This window comes from Carassius auratus, chromosome 32 (assembly GCF_003368295.1).
Source record: "Carassius auratus strain Wakin chromosome 32, ASM336829v1, whole genome shotgun sequence".
Classification (NCBI taxonomy): domain Eukaryota; kingdom Metazoa; phylum Chordata; class Actinopteri; order Cypriniformes; family Cyprinidae; genus Carassius; species Carassius auratus.
In genome coordinates this window covers 30,967,339-30,985,245 of record NC_039274.1, presented here as the reverse complement: position 1 = coordinate 30,985,245, position 17,907 = coordinate 30,967,339, and the positions used below count along the sequence as shown (strand labels likewise).

The 17,907-nt window shown below is 38.1% G+C and overlaps 2 protein-coding genes across 5 annotated transcripts; one reads left to right on the top strand and one right to left on the bottom strand.

Moving 5' to 3' along the window:
• Positions 1-4,016, bottom strand: ptgr1.1 (prostaglandin reductase 1, tandem duplicate 1). Of its 2 annotated transcripts, none has more exons than XM_026216455.1 (9): positions 3,924-4,016; positions 3,651-3,777; positions 3,525-3,570; positions 3,284-3,343; positions 2,656-2,823; positions 1,577-1,850; positions 1,366-1,471; positions 714-832; positions 1-569 (listed from the first exon to the last, which is right to left on the bottom strand). In XM_026216455.1, the coding sequence occupies exons 2-9, from the start codon at positions 3,754-3,756 to the stop codon at positions 459-461; spliced, it is 990 nt and encodes a 329-aa protein (XP_026072240.1). In that variant the 5' UTR covers positions 3,757-3,777; positions 3,924-4,016; the 3' UTR covers positions 1-458. The 2 variants fall into 2 exon arrangements, with proteins under 2 accessions (XP_026072240.1, XP_026072239.1); XM_026216454.1 differs by having other exon boundaries at positions 3,914-4,012.
• An 83-nt stretch (positions 4,017-4,099) lies between these two features.
• Positions 4,100-9,427, top strand: LOC113052113 (HAUS augmin-like complex subunit 3). Of its 3 annotated transcripts, none has more exons than XM_026216453.1 (5): positions 4,100-4,308; positions 4,787-5,811; positions 6,491-6,945; positions 7,032-7,269; positions 8,884-9,427. In XM_026216453.1, exons 2-5 carry the CDS (start codon positions 4,834-4,836, stop codon positions 9,097-9,099), a joined length of 1,887 nt encoding a protein of 628 aa, XP_026072238.1. In that variant the 5' UTR covers positions 4,100-4,308; positions 4,787-4,833; the 3' UTR covers positions 9,100-9,427. The 3 variants fall into 3 exon arrangements, with proteins under 3 accessions (XP_026072238.1, XP_026072237.1, XP_026072236.1); XM_026216452.1 differs by having other exon boundaries at positions 4,103-4,413; positions 7,032-7,317; XM_026216451.1 differs by having other exon boundaries at positions 4,104-4,308; positions 7,032-7,317.
• The last annotated feature ends 8,480 nt before the right edge of the window (positions 9,428-17,907 follow it).

Genomic DNA, 17,907 nt, shown 5'->3' with positions numbered 1-17,907 from the left:
TAATGGATGAAATAATAGTTTTATTGCAACAAAACCTCATAACCATGCTTTTCAAATTGTATGAGTTGCATTAAAAATCTTACACACTTTCCAAAGACTGTTAAATTATCTATATGCTGTTATTCATGTGGTTCATCTAGTTCATGATGATGCATATCCTATTGAAAAATAAGTTTTTTTCATGACATAATTAACAATTGCTGACTTAATAGACCAATGTTAATCTTTTGGGATAAAAATTTCCTTAATGTTTCTAATTTCATATATATATAAAAGTATATTTTTATTCCTGCTTTGTGCATATCTGTTGCAAATGTGACACTGATTTACAAAAAAAAAAAAAGACTTTATTTGTAAAACAAAATAATGGACAAAACATGAAAACATTATTAATGCAAAATTTATAACAAAAATGGCAAGATTGTTGTTTCATGAGCAAACCACTGCAGTACTTGCCATCAGACTTTAACAATGGCTTTTCCGATGTTTTCTCCCCGCAGCATCCCCATGAACGCAGCAGGCATGTTTTCAAAGCCAGCAGTTACATGTTCTTTACACTTCAGCTTTCCCTGTAAACCATCAAATCCAGAGAATCTGCATCATTATCAAAATATGAAACTTACTGAGATGAAGTATAATTGTATTTAGATCAAGCATTGTGTAGTATTAAACCAAACTAGCATTTTTCAAGGAAACCAAGCATTCTGATGTACCTCCTGCATCCAGGTCAACATTCGCTTCAGTGACTCGTCATTTTTATGTTGCCACCTGCCCACCAAGAACCCTTCCATTTTCAACTGCTTAAAAATCATTTGCAGGTGTGGATAAGGACCTGAAAAAGGACAAACACATATTATCACTGCTGTAAATGGACAAGAGACTACCCAAATCATGAAGTGAAGTGAAGTGAAGTGACATTCAGCCAAGTATGGTGACCCATACTCAGAATTTGTGCTCTGCATTTAACCCATCCGAAATGCACACACACAGAGCAGTGAACACACACACACACACACTGTGAGCACACACCCGGAGCAGTGGGCAGCCATTTATGCTGCAGCGCCCGGGGAGCAGTTGGGGGTTCGATGCCTTGCTCAAGGGCACCTAAGTCGTGGTATTGAAGGTGGAGAGAGAACTGTTCATGCACTCCCCCCACCCACAATTCCGTCCAGCCCGAGACTAGAACCCACAACCCTTCAACTGGGAGTCCAACCCTCTAACCATTAGGCCACGACTTCCCCATCATGTCTGACTAAACAGTTTTCATATTTATACTGAGGTATTGAATTTGATTCCATAGCATAAAGGGCTTTCAGAGCAACCTCCTCTGGTTATAATGAGAATTACATGAAAAGTTAACCAAACCTGTCTGTGGGGTGGTGTCATTGTACAGTGATATTCCTCCACACACAGCAATACGCCCAAATTCCTTCATCAGCGGAATCGCAACACTCGAAAAAGGGCCGCCCACCTGCAAACCAAGCCAAATCAAGATTACAAAGTCTTTTTTTAAAAGGTACTGTCAACAGAGTTAGTTCCATATATTATTAACCAACTAGTACCAGTCAATTCTTACATTCTCAAAGTAGCAATCGTAACCTTCGGGTGAAGCGTTCTTCAGTGCTTCCTCCAGTGACGGGACAGTCTTGTAGTTGAAAGCCTGGTCAAAGCCCAGCTCTTTCAGATATGCCACCTTGTCATCACTTCCTGCTGATCCCACAACCTTGCAACCTTTTAGTTTGGCAATTTGACCAGCTACAGAACCAACGGCCCCCGCGGCTGCATTAACCAGTAAGGTTTCTCCCGGTTTGATGGCACAGACCTCCTCCAAACCGTAAAGAGCAGTCAACCTGTGGAGTACAATTAATGTTACTTATGACATATTCATGTATCATTTTATCATTTAAAGTTTATATGTGGTGCCTCAAATAAAAGAGGACCAAGTATATGGTGTAAATAAACTGAAAAGGGAAATTTTTCACCCATTCACACCAAGAATGTTAACCTTAACAATATTATCCCTCACACCAGTGCACGATAAAGTTCTGGTTTTTCTAAATGCATTTTGCAGTAATGCCATCTGCTGCTTTAAATGCACATGTAATTGAAGCCGGATGGGTTCTGATTGGCTGTCAATGTTTTTATCAGCTGGGAAAAATTGTCTGAAAGTGATTCCAAAAAATTGTTCTTGTGTTGTTGTCAGTCTAGTTGTAGTTAGAATGATTATTAAAACTTTATACAGTAGTTAGAGTTATCATTATTATCATCCTTGGTTTGAATCCGCTTTTACACTTTCTTAGTTCTTTATCTGCTTGAAAGTCTGACATCCTGTGCTGTTGGATTCTTCCTGTTTAAGCTATGCCTCAAAAACAATTCTAAGAACATTTTTAAAACCAAACCAAAACCAAACTCACCAAGCGGAGAACATGTGGGTAACAAATGTTTGTTGCTTGAAACCATAATTGAATTGCAATGCAAATCTGCTTTTCCCAGAACTCAGCCGTAACTAGTCACTACGTCAGTGATGCCCTTTGATGTGCTTTAATGCTACATCAGATAATGACTAAATCACAGTGGATACAGCGTTTGACCTACCTTCCAAAACCATCTGGAAAACAAACTATTGTGGGTTTAGAAAGAAGCAGTGAGTTTTACCCTGGCATCCCAATGGCTCCAAGGGCATGGGACAGGGAGACATCCTGAGGCCAGTCAACCAAGATTTTGGTGATATTGCTCCCATCAGTCACAGTGTGTGTTCTCCAGCCACATCGACCAACCACATGGCAGCCCACAGGAAATGAAGGATTATTACTTTGAATCACCCTATAATCAAAATATAAGAAGAGACTTTGTTGTACAAATTAACTAATCACATTAAATGGGTAAATAACACAAGCAGAAAAGTGGTTTATAAACCATCAACACCAATATATTTGAATGAGAAGACAGAGAAGCATGGTCTAATTTAAAAAGTGCATTTTATAAACACGAACATATGTTATTTAACTGATCTTGTAAAGTATTTGCACTCTTAAAGTTATAAACATCAACTGCTTTGAACATTCTGCCAGTTCTTGATCGGTCTATTACAAAGTAACCAAACTAACGGCCAGTGACTGTAAATGGGCCACAGATCTGTAATGACGACCAGATTTTTGGAAACTTTCCCTTTTCCACAGATCAGACAGTCATAGTTGCTTTCGAAATGTTGAGAAAAAGAGACTGAACAGATTGAAGCTAGTCAGCTGCAGCTGTTATGGTACAGAATGGCTTTTTCTCTTACCTGGCAACTTGAGTTCCAATCATCACATCTCCAGCTTGCATTCGAACACGGCTGAATGGACTAGAAGATATCAAATAGATAGGAAACTAGGAACTGTATATTTAGGGGAAAGTAGTAATGCATCAAACAATTCATAACAAACAAAACAGAATAATTTCCAAACATGAAGGATCAGTATGATTTTATTTCAACCTTAAATGTATATTTTAGTGCACCTGTTCCTTACAGTTTTGACACTCACCGCATGTAAGGGTCCACACTAAGGAACACTGCCTCCAGAAGAACCTCTGAAGAACAAGAATAAATGCCACTTGGTATGAAATAGGGCAAATATTGGAAAAAAATATGACATTTGAGAATCACACACCTCCATCTCTGGGCTCAGAGAGCTGCTCTAGTTTTAGCTCAAAGTCGGTGTCTTTAGGAAAGCCCTCAAAGTGCTGCTTCAAGATCCAGGTTTTGGCTTGAACCATGATTCTCTTTGTTGAAACCAACTGTAAAAATAAACGAAACAAATGTATCATACATGTGTAACCTTCAAAAATAAAAGTCACAAATCACAAAAGCAATAAATAAATAAAATAGTAACGGTGCGAACAGTATGTGCTAACCACAATAACATTAACAAACCAGTCAATACATAAAGTTCCCTGTTCCTTGCTGCTTCTGCTGGCTGCTGCGCACAGTAGAGAACTTGCTTGGTCTTCCCACCGTCCAACTACTGCTACATTATTGGTTGAAACTTAATCAGGTGACATCATCTGATTGGCCGATTGGATATGTCAATCATCTTCAATGAAGACCCTTCTTAATTTAGTTTTCAGTAAATCCACTTCTATGTATTTTTATACAGTTCTATGCTGTGTTATAATATCATTCAATCTTCTCTGGCTAAAAAAGAGGCTTTTGAAATAATATATTTGTTGAAGAACCCCACGTCATGTGACGAAAGCAAGCGCGGGCATTTCGGAAGTGGCCATCGAGACAGACTGCAATAACATCGGAAGGGCTCTGTTTTTTTTAAGGTATCGATATTATTTACTGTATACTGCTTTGTGAAACATATATCATCGTCAGTTTTTCTAACTGTGAAAATCAAAATATATTGCTATTCATCTGTCAAACTGAAGGTAAATAAAGCCACTTTGACTTTAGCTAGCTAGCTTATCTTTGAGCTAACGTTAAGTTGTTGGTCATGAGTGACCAAGTCGTGTCTGAACTTCTGACTGCTGTGATGGGTCTTGTACAGTCCATTTTTTCTTTCTTGAGAATTATTATATTTTTTAATATTTGTATATTTATACGTGTGTATGTTCGGTTATGGGTAAGTAAGATTATATTTAGAATGGTTTCTGAAGTATGTGACAAACTTTTCAATGGGTGTGTGTGTTTTCCTATTTGTGACATGCAAAGTAACATGCAAGATTCACCTTCAGTTAGGCCTTCACTTTGTAAATATATAATAAGTCGAGCTTGCTATAATGTCTTGCCCATCTGCTTTAGGATAAGGGAATATCTCTGATGTGTGTGCCAAGTTGACATAAGCAGTCATGCTGGATGGGGCTCAGTTTGTTGAGGCGTTGTCACGGTTGGGTTACCCACGGGCATCTGTGCTGAAAGGTACCGAGTTCGACTGGTTATTTGACACCGCACCAGATAACCTGCACCTTTTACGTGTCGTCTGCAACCGCCTGAACCGCAGCAATGTTCTAACGCCAGAAGAACTGCAAGCGTACAAGGCACTCCAGGAGTCCGGGAAGCCCATATTGGATGAGGTGACACTGGCTGAGCTGCTTAAAACCTGTTTGCCTGTGGATGGAGGTGTAGTGTCGCAGGGTTGTTCTGCGCTGTGTGGAGGGGGAAATGTAACAATCGAGGACCTCGAGACTGAACTTCAAGCTCTCCGCAGTGAGAAGCAGCTAAAACAACGCAGACTCAATAAGCTGCAGATGTTGGCTACAAACTGGAGTGCAAACTGCTCTGCATCCCAAACACTGCTGCAGGAAGGAAGCTCTGCAGTAAAGGATGCCAACTCTGCTTTGGCAACTGAAAACGCATGCACCAACTCGGCTGTGGAGAACCTGTCAAAAGAGACCACCAAACTCGCTGGCTTTTTCCAAACTGACCCTCATTACCTAAGAAGTAAAGATAGAGCTGCCCCACCATTAGTTGCTCAACCAGGGACCCCAGTGCTCCTCTCTCAGTTGTCTCTAGAGCCTTTTCTCCAGCAACAGGAGCAATTCACCAAAGTGTTGACTGCCTACACTCAGCGTCAGTTCTTTCAGGGCATCTCAAACATGACGGAGACTTCCACATTCAATCGCTGCCAGTTGACCAATCTGAGCTGTTGCAGTGAGCATGAGGAAGAAGAGGATGAGGGACTAGTGGAGCTCAGGAAGAAGGAGATGGCTCAGCTGCAGTGGGCATACATAGTGGCACAGTACCAGCTGGTGAAAGAGAGGGCAAAGGAGCATGGCGACAAGGCAGCAAAGGAGTGGCTCGTCCAGCGACTAAACAGCAGCACAGAGGTGAATATTCATTAAAATGATGTATGCCTATACAGTGCCATTCAAAACATTTAAAGAGTAATATATTATTGTTTGTTTCTTATTAACATGGTTAACATTTATAGCAAGTTTAATATGTATTACAATAGATAACTTTAATAATGTTATAATATAATAATATTTCACCATATTAATGTGCACTGTATTTTGATCAAATAAATCCAGACTTGCTGAGCGTAACAGACATTAAAAAAAAAAAAATACAAATCTTACCAACCCCAACATTTTTAATAGTAGTTTGCACTGGGTTTTAGTGATTTAGTAAAATAATTTGTTCAATAAAAGAAAAAACTATTTAAAAAGGCTTCTCAGGTCATATTTCCAACCTAAGTAAGTGTTATTCTAGAGTGTTATTGTTATGCCTGAAATGCACTGTTACTTACTGCTACTGATATGTATCTTTAAACTGTAGTTATTCCACAGCATTGTGCGGTCACTTTAAATTTGTATGTGTGAAACAGCGTCTTAACCCTGTTCTGATCGAACATGTGCCAGGGCAAATTTGTATGTAGATAAACACACTGCAAGGAGAATAAACTTTGTGTTTCAGACTTTTTTAATGGTGATAAAAAGAGGAAATATTTTCTGTCTCTTGAACTGAGTATTCCTCTAAATGTTTCTCATTTTCTGCCTATCGTAGTCTCTGTGCTACTTACAGGTGAGGAGGCTTGAGCCTGATCTACGCTCTGAGATCCTCTCAATTCAGTCTGAAATTCAGTCCCTTATGTTAGACCCAGTCCGCTCTGCTTTACGAGACTGTGCCTTCCTCCTTAATATCCCCGTGGTGCGTGGTGACCTCGCTCTTCAGTTAGCCAGGCAAAATTACTACACCTCCAGGCAAACCGAAGTTCGTGACCAGCTTCTCCGTCAGAAGGCCTTCTTGGAACTTGTGCATCTGGCCCAGGATGCAGAGCTCCTTATGGGGAAGAGGGTGATGAAACAGCTTGATGAAATACTGAAGAGGCTGGAAGGAGAAGCAGAAGCTGCTGCTCAGAGAGAAACCAATCTGACACAACCTCACTTAACTCAAGTGCCTTACCTGGGTTCTGATGTTAAACAACAGGTCATCAGCTCCAAGGACACAGCCTTTAGCGGGTAACCTCAAAATTACAGTTTTGTACTTTGAAATGCAGGTTGAGTTTGTAAGACTATATCTTTATATCTATATGTTCATCCCTCAGGTTGCTGCAGATGCTTGAGTTAGGTAAAACCCCCACGGAGAGAGAGGATCCATTCCAAACCTATGGTAGGCTGGAAACAGCAGCCTTTAAACTACAGCAGGATTTGGTCACCGTACAAGAGGCTTTGGATGGGGCCAGACGAGAGCAAGACTACACTGGAGCTCGGTTAGAAAGTGACCAAGATGCGCTCGACCAAGTGGCATACTCAGACATTGTGCAGCCTCTTCTGAGGCCGCAGGTATGTGCTATAGCCACACCTGCACTGGAGCTCTGCCCGCATGCACAGGTATGTCTTTCTGTTCTTTTTTTCTCAACCTCACCACCAATTTTGACGTCATTCCTCGTGAATTCCAAGAAATGTGAGCAGATCAATCATCATATTCTTTACTTATAAAAATCATGCACCTTTCGGTGGTTGGTCGTAATTATTGGGTGGTGGTTTTTTTTGTGTGTGTTTTTATGCACTGTGTTTTATATTTATCTGCTATTTTAAGATTATGGTCCAGAATAACTAAACTGGGCAAATTAGAGTGAGACCGGAATCAAATAAAAGCACTGATGGGAGTGAAAAATTTTGCAGGTGATCTACTGACAATGTTCAAGTGAAAGAACACGAACACAGCTTGCTCATATCCATAATGACCAACGCAATTTACCAAGAGTGGCACAAATTAGTATAGGGTCGCAAACAAGCAGAGCCAGAGATAATCAGATTCTGGTAATCCACTAACGATACAGGACCATATTGAGCATAATGGTTAAGACATGCCTTTTTGGATGTTCAATAATTGACCATTTTAAAATGCTAGTAAATTACTGCAAACATCTGTTAATTTAAATACTGTCCTCCCTTATATTTTGTGTCTGAAGGGGAAATGGAGGGTTTGCACTGACACAAGCTGTTTGTATATCTGTCCCTTTGTGTTTTCACTCTTAGTGAAAAGGTTCAAAATTGTCTGTGGCTTCTGTTTTCTTTCCTGTCACTGCACGTCCTGTCTGTAAAACACAAATGATTGGACTGTGATGTTTCTAGTCCTCTGAAAACACCGTTCTCCTGACACCCATCAAAAGCCTTTTAACAAAGTTAATCTAAAATAAGTTTTTATTAAAAATGGATCTAAACCATCTTGGCTAGGTTTTTAGTTTGATCTATTTTCATATTTTAACCTGGATTCGCCATGAAAATAGTCATAGAAACTGGGATGACATTAAAAACATCTTTTCTTCCCTCATTGTAATGCTGAATTTAAATGTATTTATGATAATCCTATTGCAGTCAATTAAATAGAGGTCACCTCTGTACTTGTGTGCACAGAAAGTTATCAATGTTGATGAGGAGTTCATGTGATTGGGATATATGTATTTCCTTAACAGATTTCTTATCAAGCAGAACATGGATAATTTCAAGTTGTATTTAAAGTGTTAGTTCACCAAAAAATGAAATTTCTGTCATTTATTACTCACCCTCATGTCGATCTGAACCCCTTGAGACCTTTTTTCATCTTCGGAACATAAATTAAGATATTTTTGATTAAGTCTGAAAGCTTTCTGACCCTGCATTGACAGCAATGCAACTCAAATGTTTTATGGCCAAGAAAGGTATAAGGACATAGATAAAATCATTTTTGGATGAACTATGCTTATCTCTCTCTCTCTCTCTCTCTCTCTCTCTCTTTCTTTCTCTTTCCTGCTCTTTGTCTCACCTTTGTCTCACCACTGTATAAACACTGTATAAATATGTACATGTACATGCCATTTTCTTTCTTTGACTTTTACTGTGCCTGTAATGCTTTATGTTAGTCTCTGTACTTGACACCTCCTGTTCTGTGTTTGACCTACTCTCTCTGTTTAGGAGCTCACAATAGTTCTAGATGAGTTGGAGGTCAAGCAGAAGGCATTGTACACATCTCTTCAGGACATAGTGGGTGACTTGAATGCCAAACGACGGAGGCTTGAACGCAGTGCCACCCTGAGGAGAGAGAGGGAACTGTATGTTTATTTCCATCTGGACCCAAGACTGCTCAGCAGGGCAGTGAGAGATGTAGAGGCTCAAGCAGGGGTTATGTAGAATCAGAATGTACACAGATCTCCTTTGTCTACTCCAGCCTACAATACAGCGGTCCCTGCTGCAAAAAAAATTATGTTATATGCAGATAAGGACATGGACCATTGTTGCTTCTGTTATGGATCTACGTAGATCTGATGTACTAATTTTATTTAATTTTGTTATCTGCTAAAAGTTAATGTTCTTTAGATATGTCAAATTTGTATGTAGTACCTTCTGTTTCTCATCATTTGCTTTTGTAATTTAACAAAAGTGCTGCTCCTTGTATAAATTATGTTTTTGGTTGATTAACAGCTGTATCTTTGTGAATAAACATAATTTGTAATCTCAATGTTTGAGCAAATCCTTTTGTGTGTTTTTCAAACTTTTTATAAATGCTCTTTGATTCTTTGCTTCAATGCATTTTATGATTTTCATCTCATGAAAGTAGGCCACCTGAGAAACACCAGCCGACTGCGTGTATTATCTTTTGGTAGATCTGAGTTGACTGACAGACAATGGATTTCCACTCATGTATTGTGTGGTGGAAGAGTATGACAGCAGCCAGTTATTGTGATGCATGTGCACAGTTGTTACATTTGATGTCAGATTTGAATCTAGCACCTTTGCTTAGATTGCACTGCTGTTTTTCTGCATGTGTGTCTGCATGTTAAAAACAGACTAGGTGATAAGCAAATGAGATGAAGAGCTACTATACCTTTGCAGCAGTCTGAACACAGCACCTCTCTCTGCAGCTACACAGAGCGTCATAGCAGCCTTTCGGGTCCAGTATGTGCACAGAACAGACGGAAACAAAGTATTTGTATTGCAAAAATACAATCTTTGTATTGCAGCCCTACCAAATGTCACATCATTTCACAGGCAAGACATTCTTCCTATGTGTCTGCTTTACCTTGGCTAGTAATGTCTGATTTGTGAACCATTTTTTTCTTGTAAACCAGTGCTGGAGTGCAGCACAGCATTCAGCCCTACTTTCAGGTAATGTACTAAGTCCTGGATGTGTTATGTCATCAGAGATGTTTTTGTCTGATTTTTCAGATCCCAATATTGATCTTCTGATTGAAAAAAAAAATCCACTTTGATTTTATAAACGGAATCTTTTTTTAGATGTTTGACATTTGATAACAATATGGTTAAGAGAAGTTGGAGAAGAAGAAATAGGACCGGGAAACACTACTAGGCCACAGCTTAGTCTTAACCGTATAATTTCGGTTTCTGCTTGCTGTTTTTTTTTTTCTCTTTCTTTGTCATTTGAGTTAATATATATTTTTAAACATCCTAACCTTTTTAAAGCTGCAAAGAACTTTTCTTCTACAATGTGTATTCTGAGTGAAACTGTTGGTAAGAAAATGCAGCACAGGTAAAAAGTGGTCTTTAAGGGATCAGTTATGAGGGTCTCTCTGTACTCCATAGATGGCACTGTAGAGCGGTGTTATTAAAAGCCCTACATTACATTGTGGGAACAGAGAAGAAGCATCAGTCTGCATTTATGTAAAACATTTAAAAAATAAATTAAGTTTCCTTTGGGCAAAGAAGAAAAAACACAAAAAATCCCCACTGTTCTGAAGTAAAGAGCATCAGTGATGAGGAGAACAGGCACTGACAATGAATGAACTAAGCTCACACACACATAAAATTCTTTCACCTGCTTAAGGACTTATCTAGACAAAGAACACTAAATTCTAGATGTTCTAAAAATAGCATGAACATAAAAAAGCCTCAGTATCGGGTGATCAGTTATCTAGTGTGCAAGAATGTTTTGACCATGAATGCTTGGTTTAGTTTTGTTTGAACTCCTTTGAAGGTGAAAAAGCCTATTAATGAATAATGGAAGTCTCTTACTGCAGATGTCTGTTACGTAAAGAATCCCAGGGGTTGTTCAGAGGTTGAGAAGTACCACATGAAGTCTTGTCCTAGTAGTAGTAAAAGTGTGGGTGCATCAGCCTGAAAATTGCTTTAGAGAGCTTTATTAGTGACAGCCGGGGAAATGTATGTACATATTCTCTTACTGAAGCTTTCTTTCAGCTGATCTGTCTGGCACTCACAGCCACGCTGTAAACCCTAATAAATTCACAGAACTCAAAAAAAAAAATACTCAAAAAAAAATATTTTGCAACAGATAACACAAAAACATTTAGGTTTACATAAAATAAAAAATTACATTTCCAGCTGCCTTAAATGATCTAATTTATCTTATACATACTGATATTTTTATAATTAGAGAGTAATTCACTCAAAATTGTCTCTATTTTTCAACTCATATAATGTGGGTATACACTCAAATTTATACTTTTGTTGTCCATCCTCAACCTAACCACAGGCTCTACTCTTCATGACAACGGCAACACTACAAAACCAACATAACAGAAACCTTTGTAAATTCTAACACATCATTTAAGTACTAACTTATGTCCCATTATGTTAATCTTGTGTAAAAACACACAAAATAACACTTAATTTCTACATTCATTTTCCATGTTTTCTGATGCAAAGCATGCTGGGAACTAGAAAACGCAATCATTTCAAGTTCACCTTACTACAACAAAATTTTGAATTTACAGAACTTATTTAAATTAAGTCCAATGAACTTTTATTATTATTTGAGTGCAATTAACTGATTTCATTTGATTAATTTCACTGTTCGGTTTTACAGTGAGGGTTGTGTGTGGAGGGTTGTCTGGTGATGCTTTTGAAGTTACGAATTTGGATTTATTTGAATGATGTTTAAATATTTTCTGTGAAATTCTTATGTTAATTAGAGCTAGTTTGAACTTAGATGTCCTCTTCTTTAACTCTACTTGCATTTGTTTTAACTCGCACAGGCTGGTGAGATGAAATCATTTCTAAACCATCTCTTTACTGTTTTATCAGGTGACTCAAGTGATCTCAAACTTGTCTCTCCTATACAATCTAACGGTAGAACTGCATAACAGACTTCAGGGGCTGGATTCATGAAACATTCTTAAGAATAAAAGAGATTAAGATCGTTCTTTTGCTGTAGAAACTACAGCAATTTTTTTTTACAGTGCATTAAAACACGTATTTTTGAAGTGCAATTAGACAAACTCAAATGCACATGAAAAACTAATTGTCTCCATAATGTAAAGAGTTTCCAGCTTTCATTGATGAGTCATTGTTGTGGTCGGTGTTGCTTCAGAGTGATGCATGGCTTTCCTGTAGTCATTCGAATTTGGCTGCACCAAAGCGTCAAAGAGCTGTGTATAATAACACTGCTTCAGGGTGTGTGATTCACTGTGTGTGTGAACTGATTAATTAGATTTTGTTCTGACACAGAGAGCAGGAGGAATTACATTTGTGTGTTGGAAAAAGAGATCCCAGCAGCTGTACACCCAGAATGTGTGAGTGTGGATGTGTGATTATATGCATTTGTTAATGCAGGTCTCGGCAATAAAGATGACCTGCTGCTCCGTGACCAGTGTGAAAGAGTGTCCGGCCAGTTGACTGGCCATTGCTGTGTTGCAACTGAAGACTGAAAATGTGAAATTAATTGATCTTGACTATCCTTTGTTGTATTTTGCAAACTTAAATGTTTGCAAAAATGTATCTGATGGATAGACTTGAAAGCTTCTAAGAATATGTTGAGGATAACAAACCAATCCTTAATTTTAGTAACCTATTTATTTATTTATTGTAACTTTATTTGTTGAGCCCTCTATCATGTTTGCCCCCCACCTCCTTCTCTCTGTCTCTCTCTCTCACACACACACACACACACACACACACTCATCTTGAGAATATTCTATACTCATCACAATACTGTCACCTCTCTTCCCTGGCTGCATTATGGATTAGGGAGATCTTTCTGAAGTGCTCTGTCAACATTTCATCAACACTTTGCATCAAGTTAAGTTAACTGGAGTCCGATCCTTTCTAAATTAATATCTGGAATGAATTTCCATGGGCTTTGGCCTTTAAATGAGGAAAGCACTTTCATGTTCATGCATGCATATGTTTTTATTTTATTTATTTATTTTTTTTTTTAATGTTTTTGTGTGTGTGTGTGTGTGTGTCTGTGTGTGTGTTTTTACTTCAAAATGTTTAATCAATATATTATAACATTCAGATCTGATTTTTAAATGCAATGGCCACACCACAAAATCTAGTCACAAATCGATGAATTAAAGCATGATAATCTCTTACATTCAGATTGCTGTCAATATTTCCATTTCATTAAAACCTTGATTTCACAGTGATGCTAATATACATTTTTACATTTCGTTTGGTTAGTTTTAGTTTTTATTGCGCCACTTACCTCATGAATCTGTGTTGATAAATGTAGGCATTGGACTTTACGTTAGCTAAACAGCAATTAAATGCTAATTGGCATATTACATCTTCTTAAAATATATACATATTTTTTACAAATCTTATTATTTGTGTAGGTGTAAAACCAAATACCAGTTGCCTATGGAGCAGCTGCTAAGTTACATAATAATTTCTTCAGCTTTAAAAACTTCCACCCACCTGATTTCGACAGACCTGCAGGTCCCCTGTGGACAGTGATTTTCACACTGCAGATAGCGCTCTAAACTGGATTTGATGAGTCACTTTACAAAGAAAAACATCAGGTCTAAAACAAAAAAATGGGTCAGGTGTTTTATGCATGTGTGTACTGTTTGTTTATCTTTCCACCTTTATGTTTTCAAGGGGAGCATGCAACACAACAGAGAATCCTCAACAAAGCCTGACTGCCCTAACAAAGCTTATTCTGTTTCTCCACTACAAACAAGTGCACATTCATTGAGCATTGAGCTGAAACAAAAACATCATACAGCAAACCAGGCTTTACAAGCCAAAGTAACCCATTAAGAGTCAATGAGATGTACGTTTGTGTTGTTATTTTCACAGTGCCTGGTTTGATGTGCCGTAAAGCAGCAACCGGCAATGTTAATTGGTTTTCTGCATGGGGCTCCATTTCTCTGTTTATTAAGCTTTTGCCACACAACACAAACAGTAACAGATGAGTAACAGCAGCGAGAGGAGAGGGCATGCGGCAACCGTGTGCTAATGAGAGAGAGAGAGCATGCAAGGGACATCTTACTGTGGTTTCTGTTGTCTCACAGGCTTTGCTAACATCTGTGCCTCAAAGCGTCAACACATTCTGTCTTGCTGCATTTTTCTAAAGCTGGGCCACAGGGAGGAATAGTTATACTTAGATTTCAGTCATTTGCCACAGACTGCAGCAAATCACTTTGAAGAGCTCAAAATGATGACTGATTTGTAAGGCTTTGAGGATAATTCAGGCCCTGTCTATGGTGTTTGACAGGCCATTAGCAGGTTAGTGAGTTAGTACCCACCGTCAGCATGCTATTGCAAAGTATTTGCAGTCGTTTATGGTGTGTATTCTGAACAGTGCATGAGGGTGTGTTTAAGGCATCTACTGTATCTCTTACTCCGTTTCAGAAACAGCAGAGGCAGCATGTTTCGCTGTTATCATGCCAACAGGGTGCCGCTGTGGGATAGCAGTGGATCTCGCCCATCCCCTGGGTGATTGAAGAGTTTGTTGCCATGGAAACTGCACAGAAACACACGGAAGGGTGTAGAGTAGGGGGTAGTTTCACTTGAAAATTGATTGAAATATAATGATGCTACTACAATGACTCCCTAACATAGAATTGTTAATATCTTTGAGAAAGGATGTTTTATATGTAGTGTTTTTTTACAGTCTGTGAAGGTCTTTGAGGAACTGGTTGGTTAATTCTATTCTTACATTGCTCAATTAATTAATCGTCCAATCCTCTTTAACCTCTGAATCAATATAGCAGATTCTCTGGCTGTTACTGGCCCACTGTTAGTGCCCCACCTCTAGACTCAATGATCTAATGAGTTTGCGCACACAAACACACACACACACTCACTCCATATCTCCTCTGTCAGCTTCAACCCCCTGTTGTGTCCATTAATGAGCGTCCAGCACCCCTGTGTGTAATAATCATCTTCTATGTGGGCGTTGTTGTGTATTGTGGTAAAGATGAAGTAGTTGTAGTGATGCAAAGTCTCCAGCAGATAGCAGCAACCCTGAACATTAGAACCATTATACAGGCTGTTGACAGAATTATTATATTTAAAGTGTTTCCTTTTAAGTAGATAACCTTAAAGGCCAGCAGGTGCATTCCCACTGAAGCAGCTTAGATGTAGATGTTTATTATTTCACTTGTCTCTGTAAAAAAATGTTTTTCTCTATAGCCTGTATTCTGAGTTGTTGTAGGGCTTTCAAACCAAAATTTATTCAGACACTTTCAACATTTCACACATTATAACAGTTTATTCACTTTACTTAAAAAAAGTTAATAAAATATGCCTAGAATGTAGGGTTAAGCTGTTTCATAAAAAATCATCTTGATAATGTCAGATTACACTTAAGCAAAACATGGTCAGGTCAACGTGTCCTGACATGTGTCCAAACAAATAATGTTTGGTCTGATTTCTGGTTGACTTCTGAAGGATCATGTGACACTGAAGACTGGAGTAATGATGCTGTAAATTCAGCTTTGCCATCACAGGAATAAATCACTTTTAAAAAGAGAAGTTGTTTTTAATTGTAATAATATATGACAATTTTACAGTTTTTTCTATAAATTTGAAAACGAAACTGTGCTGACCCCAAATGTTTTGAATGCTACAGTATATTTATAAATTAACCTAAACTAATAAATGCTGTAAATAATTGTTCATTGTTAGTTCATGATAATAAACCTGGGGGAAATTACCATTTTGACCAAATGTTGCATCAGGGAATCGGTGCAAGACTGACCGAACTTCCACTGACAAAACATTCACAGTACAGTAACAAATGTTTATGCACACTCATATATAAATTCAGGCCTTCCCGTGTGATGGTTGCACTGAAACACACACACTTCCTCTACCACTCACATAATTAAAGAGGACCTGACTCAACAGCTGCAGGGAACTGAAGGGTGGCGTCTGTGTGTTATAAATATTGATTGTGTGTGTGTGTGTGTGCGTGCGTGTGTGTGTGTGTCAGCAGTAACAGAAGGAGCTGACCCAAGCTGCAAGGCTTTTTTTTTTTTTTTGGCCTTGTCATCTGTCTTTGTACCCGAGGGTGATGCCAACATTGTCACTCACTCACCACACACTATGACTGGACTCAGTATGTTACACAGTCATTTGAAATCACTGTGATGATTGATGGACAGAAAGAAAGAGAGAGAGAATGAAAACCTGAGGATGGATGGAAAATCCATCTAAACAGAGGCAGATGAGACCAACAGTAAGCGTTTGCAATGAGCAATAAACTGTTACCACGTCTGTTACGGTGAGAGCAAGAGATAACTTTTCTTCTATCACTGAATGTGTGTTTTAATACTGGAGCAGCATATGTTCAGGAGGGGAGAGGCCTGCAGGGTGGAGATCAGCCTTCTGTCACCCTGGCAACGCTTCTGCAGTGCCAGCACTCTGTGTGTGTGTGTGTGTGTGTGTGTGTGCGTGTGGGTGTGTGTGTGTGTGTGATGGTTTAATTGAAGGGAAGTCCTGTGCTGGAGGTGATAGAAAAACAGAGAAGAACAGTGGGTGGGTTTGTTGCACCACTGAGGCAGTGCATATTGCAGTGCGCTCTGCAGGTTGATCGTATTTTGTAGGATATTGACTCTGGGCTATCAGTCCCTGCTGTCAGAACTACGAGTATCACGCCCCCGGTGATGCTTGTTGGTCGAGCTGAGCAGGCAGATCTGACAGATCATGCATCATGCAACCCTTCACCCATTCTTTGTAAACCCTGTTTGAACATACTGTCTTCTAATGACTCTCATAATGACTCACAGAAAGTTATGCACATGCACATATCTTGTATATTGGTTTGTTCTATTTTGGGGGACCAAGTAAAGTCTGACATATAAAATTATAGTAAAAAAAATCTTATGTTTTGAAATAAAATAGTTTATTAAACCATTAGACAAACAATAAATAAAAAAATAATAATCTTTTTTTTTTTTTGAGTATCATATTTGAGACATCAGGCTTTAATGGGTCATATATGATATAGGCAAATATGGAGCTTATACACAAAGAGATGAAAGAGATGAAATTCTGATAGCTTATAATGTAAAGCAGTGAACGCTTACATAGCAGATTACTTACATAAAATGCATATAAATAGAAGCTGTCACTCTATATCTGCCAATAATATGTCTGCATTAAGCACGTCGCAATATCTGCAAAAGCATAACACAGTGCAATACAATGATGATTCGGATTCGGGAAATACAAATAAACATTCCTCAAAACTGATGTAGCTTCACACTCACATTTATATATATATATATATATATATATATATATATATATATATATATATATATATATATATATATATATATATATATATATATATATATATATATATATATATATATATATATATAGTCAAAGTCATAGTCAAAAAATAATCAAGTAAACTTAAACTACTTCAGTTTGGTAAATATTCATCATTAAATATTACTAGCAATATAAAAGTTATTCTTTTGCTAGCTTTGTAAAAATCAGTAAAGATTTCACAGCAATAAAATGTTAACAACGACCTGATCATTGAAATTTGTTTGAAAAATACGCCTTTTACTTTAAAGGCATTTAGTAGACATGCAGGGTTTCAGGATACTTTTGATTGTTGATCATTTAGCGACCTTAGAAATTAGCATATAAAATATGACACAGTATATGGTTGTTAACAAATTAAAAAGCATTGTTATGTGTGGGCCTTTTTTGCCATCTTAAACAGGCAAAAAATGTAGGGTGGGACTTGATTGGAACTTTGTGCTCGTATGTGAGTAA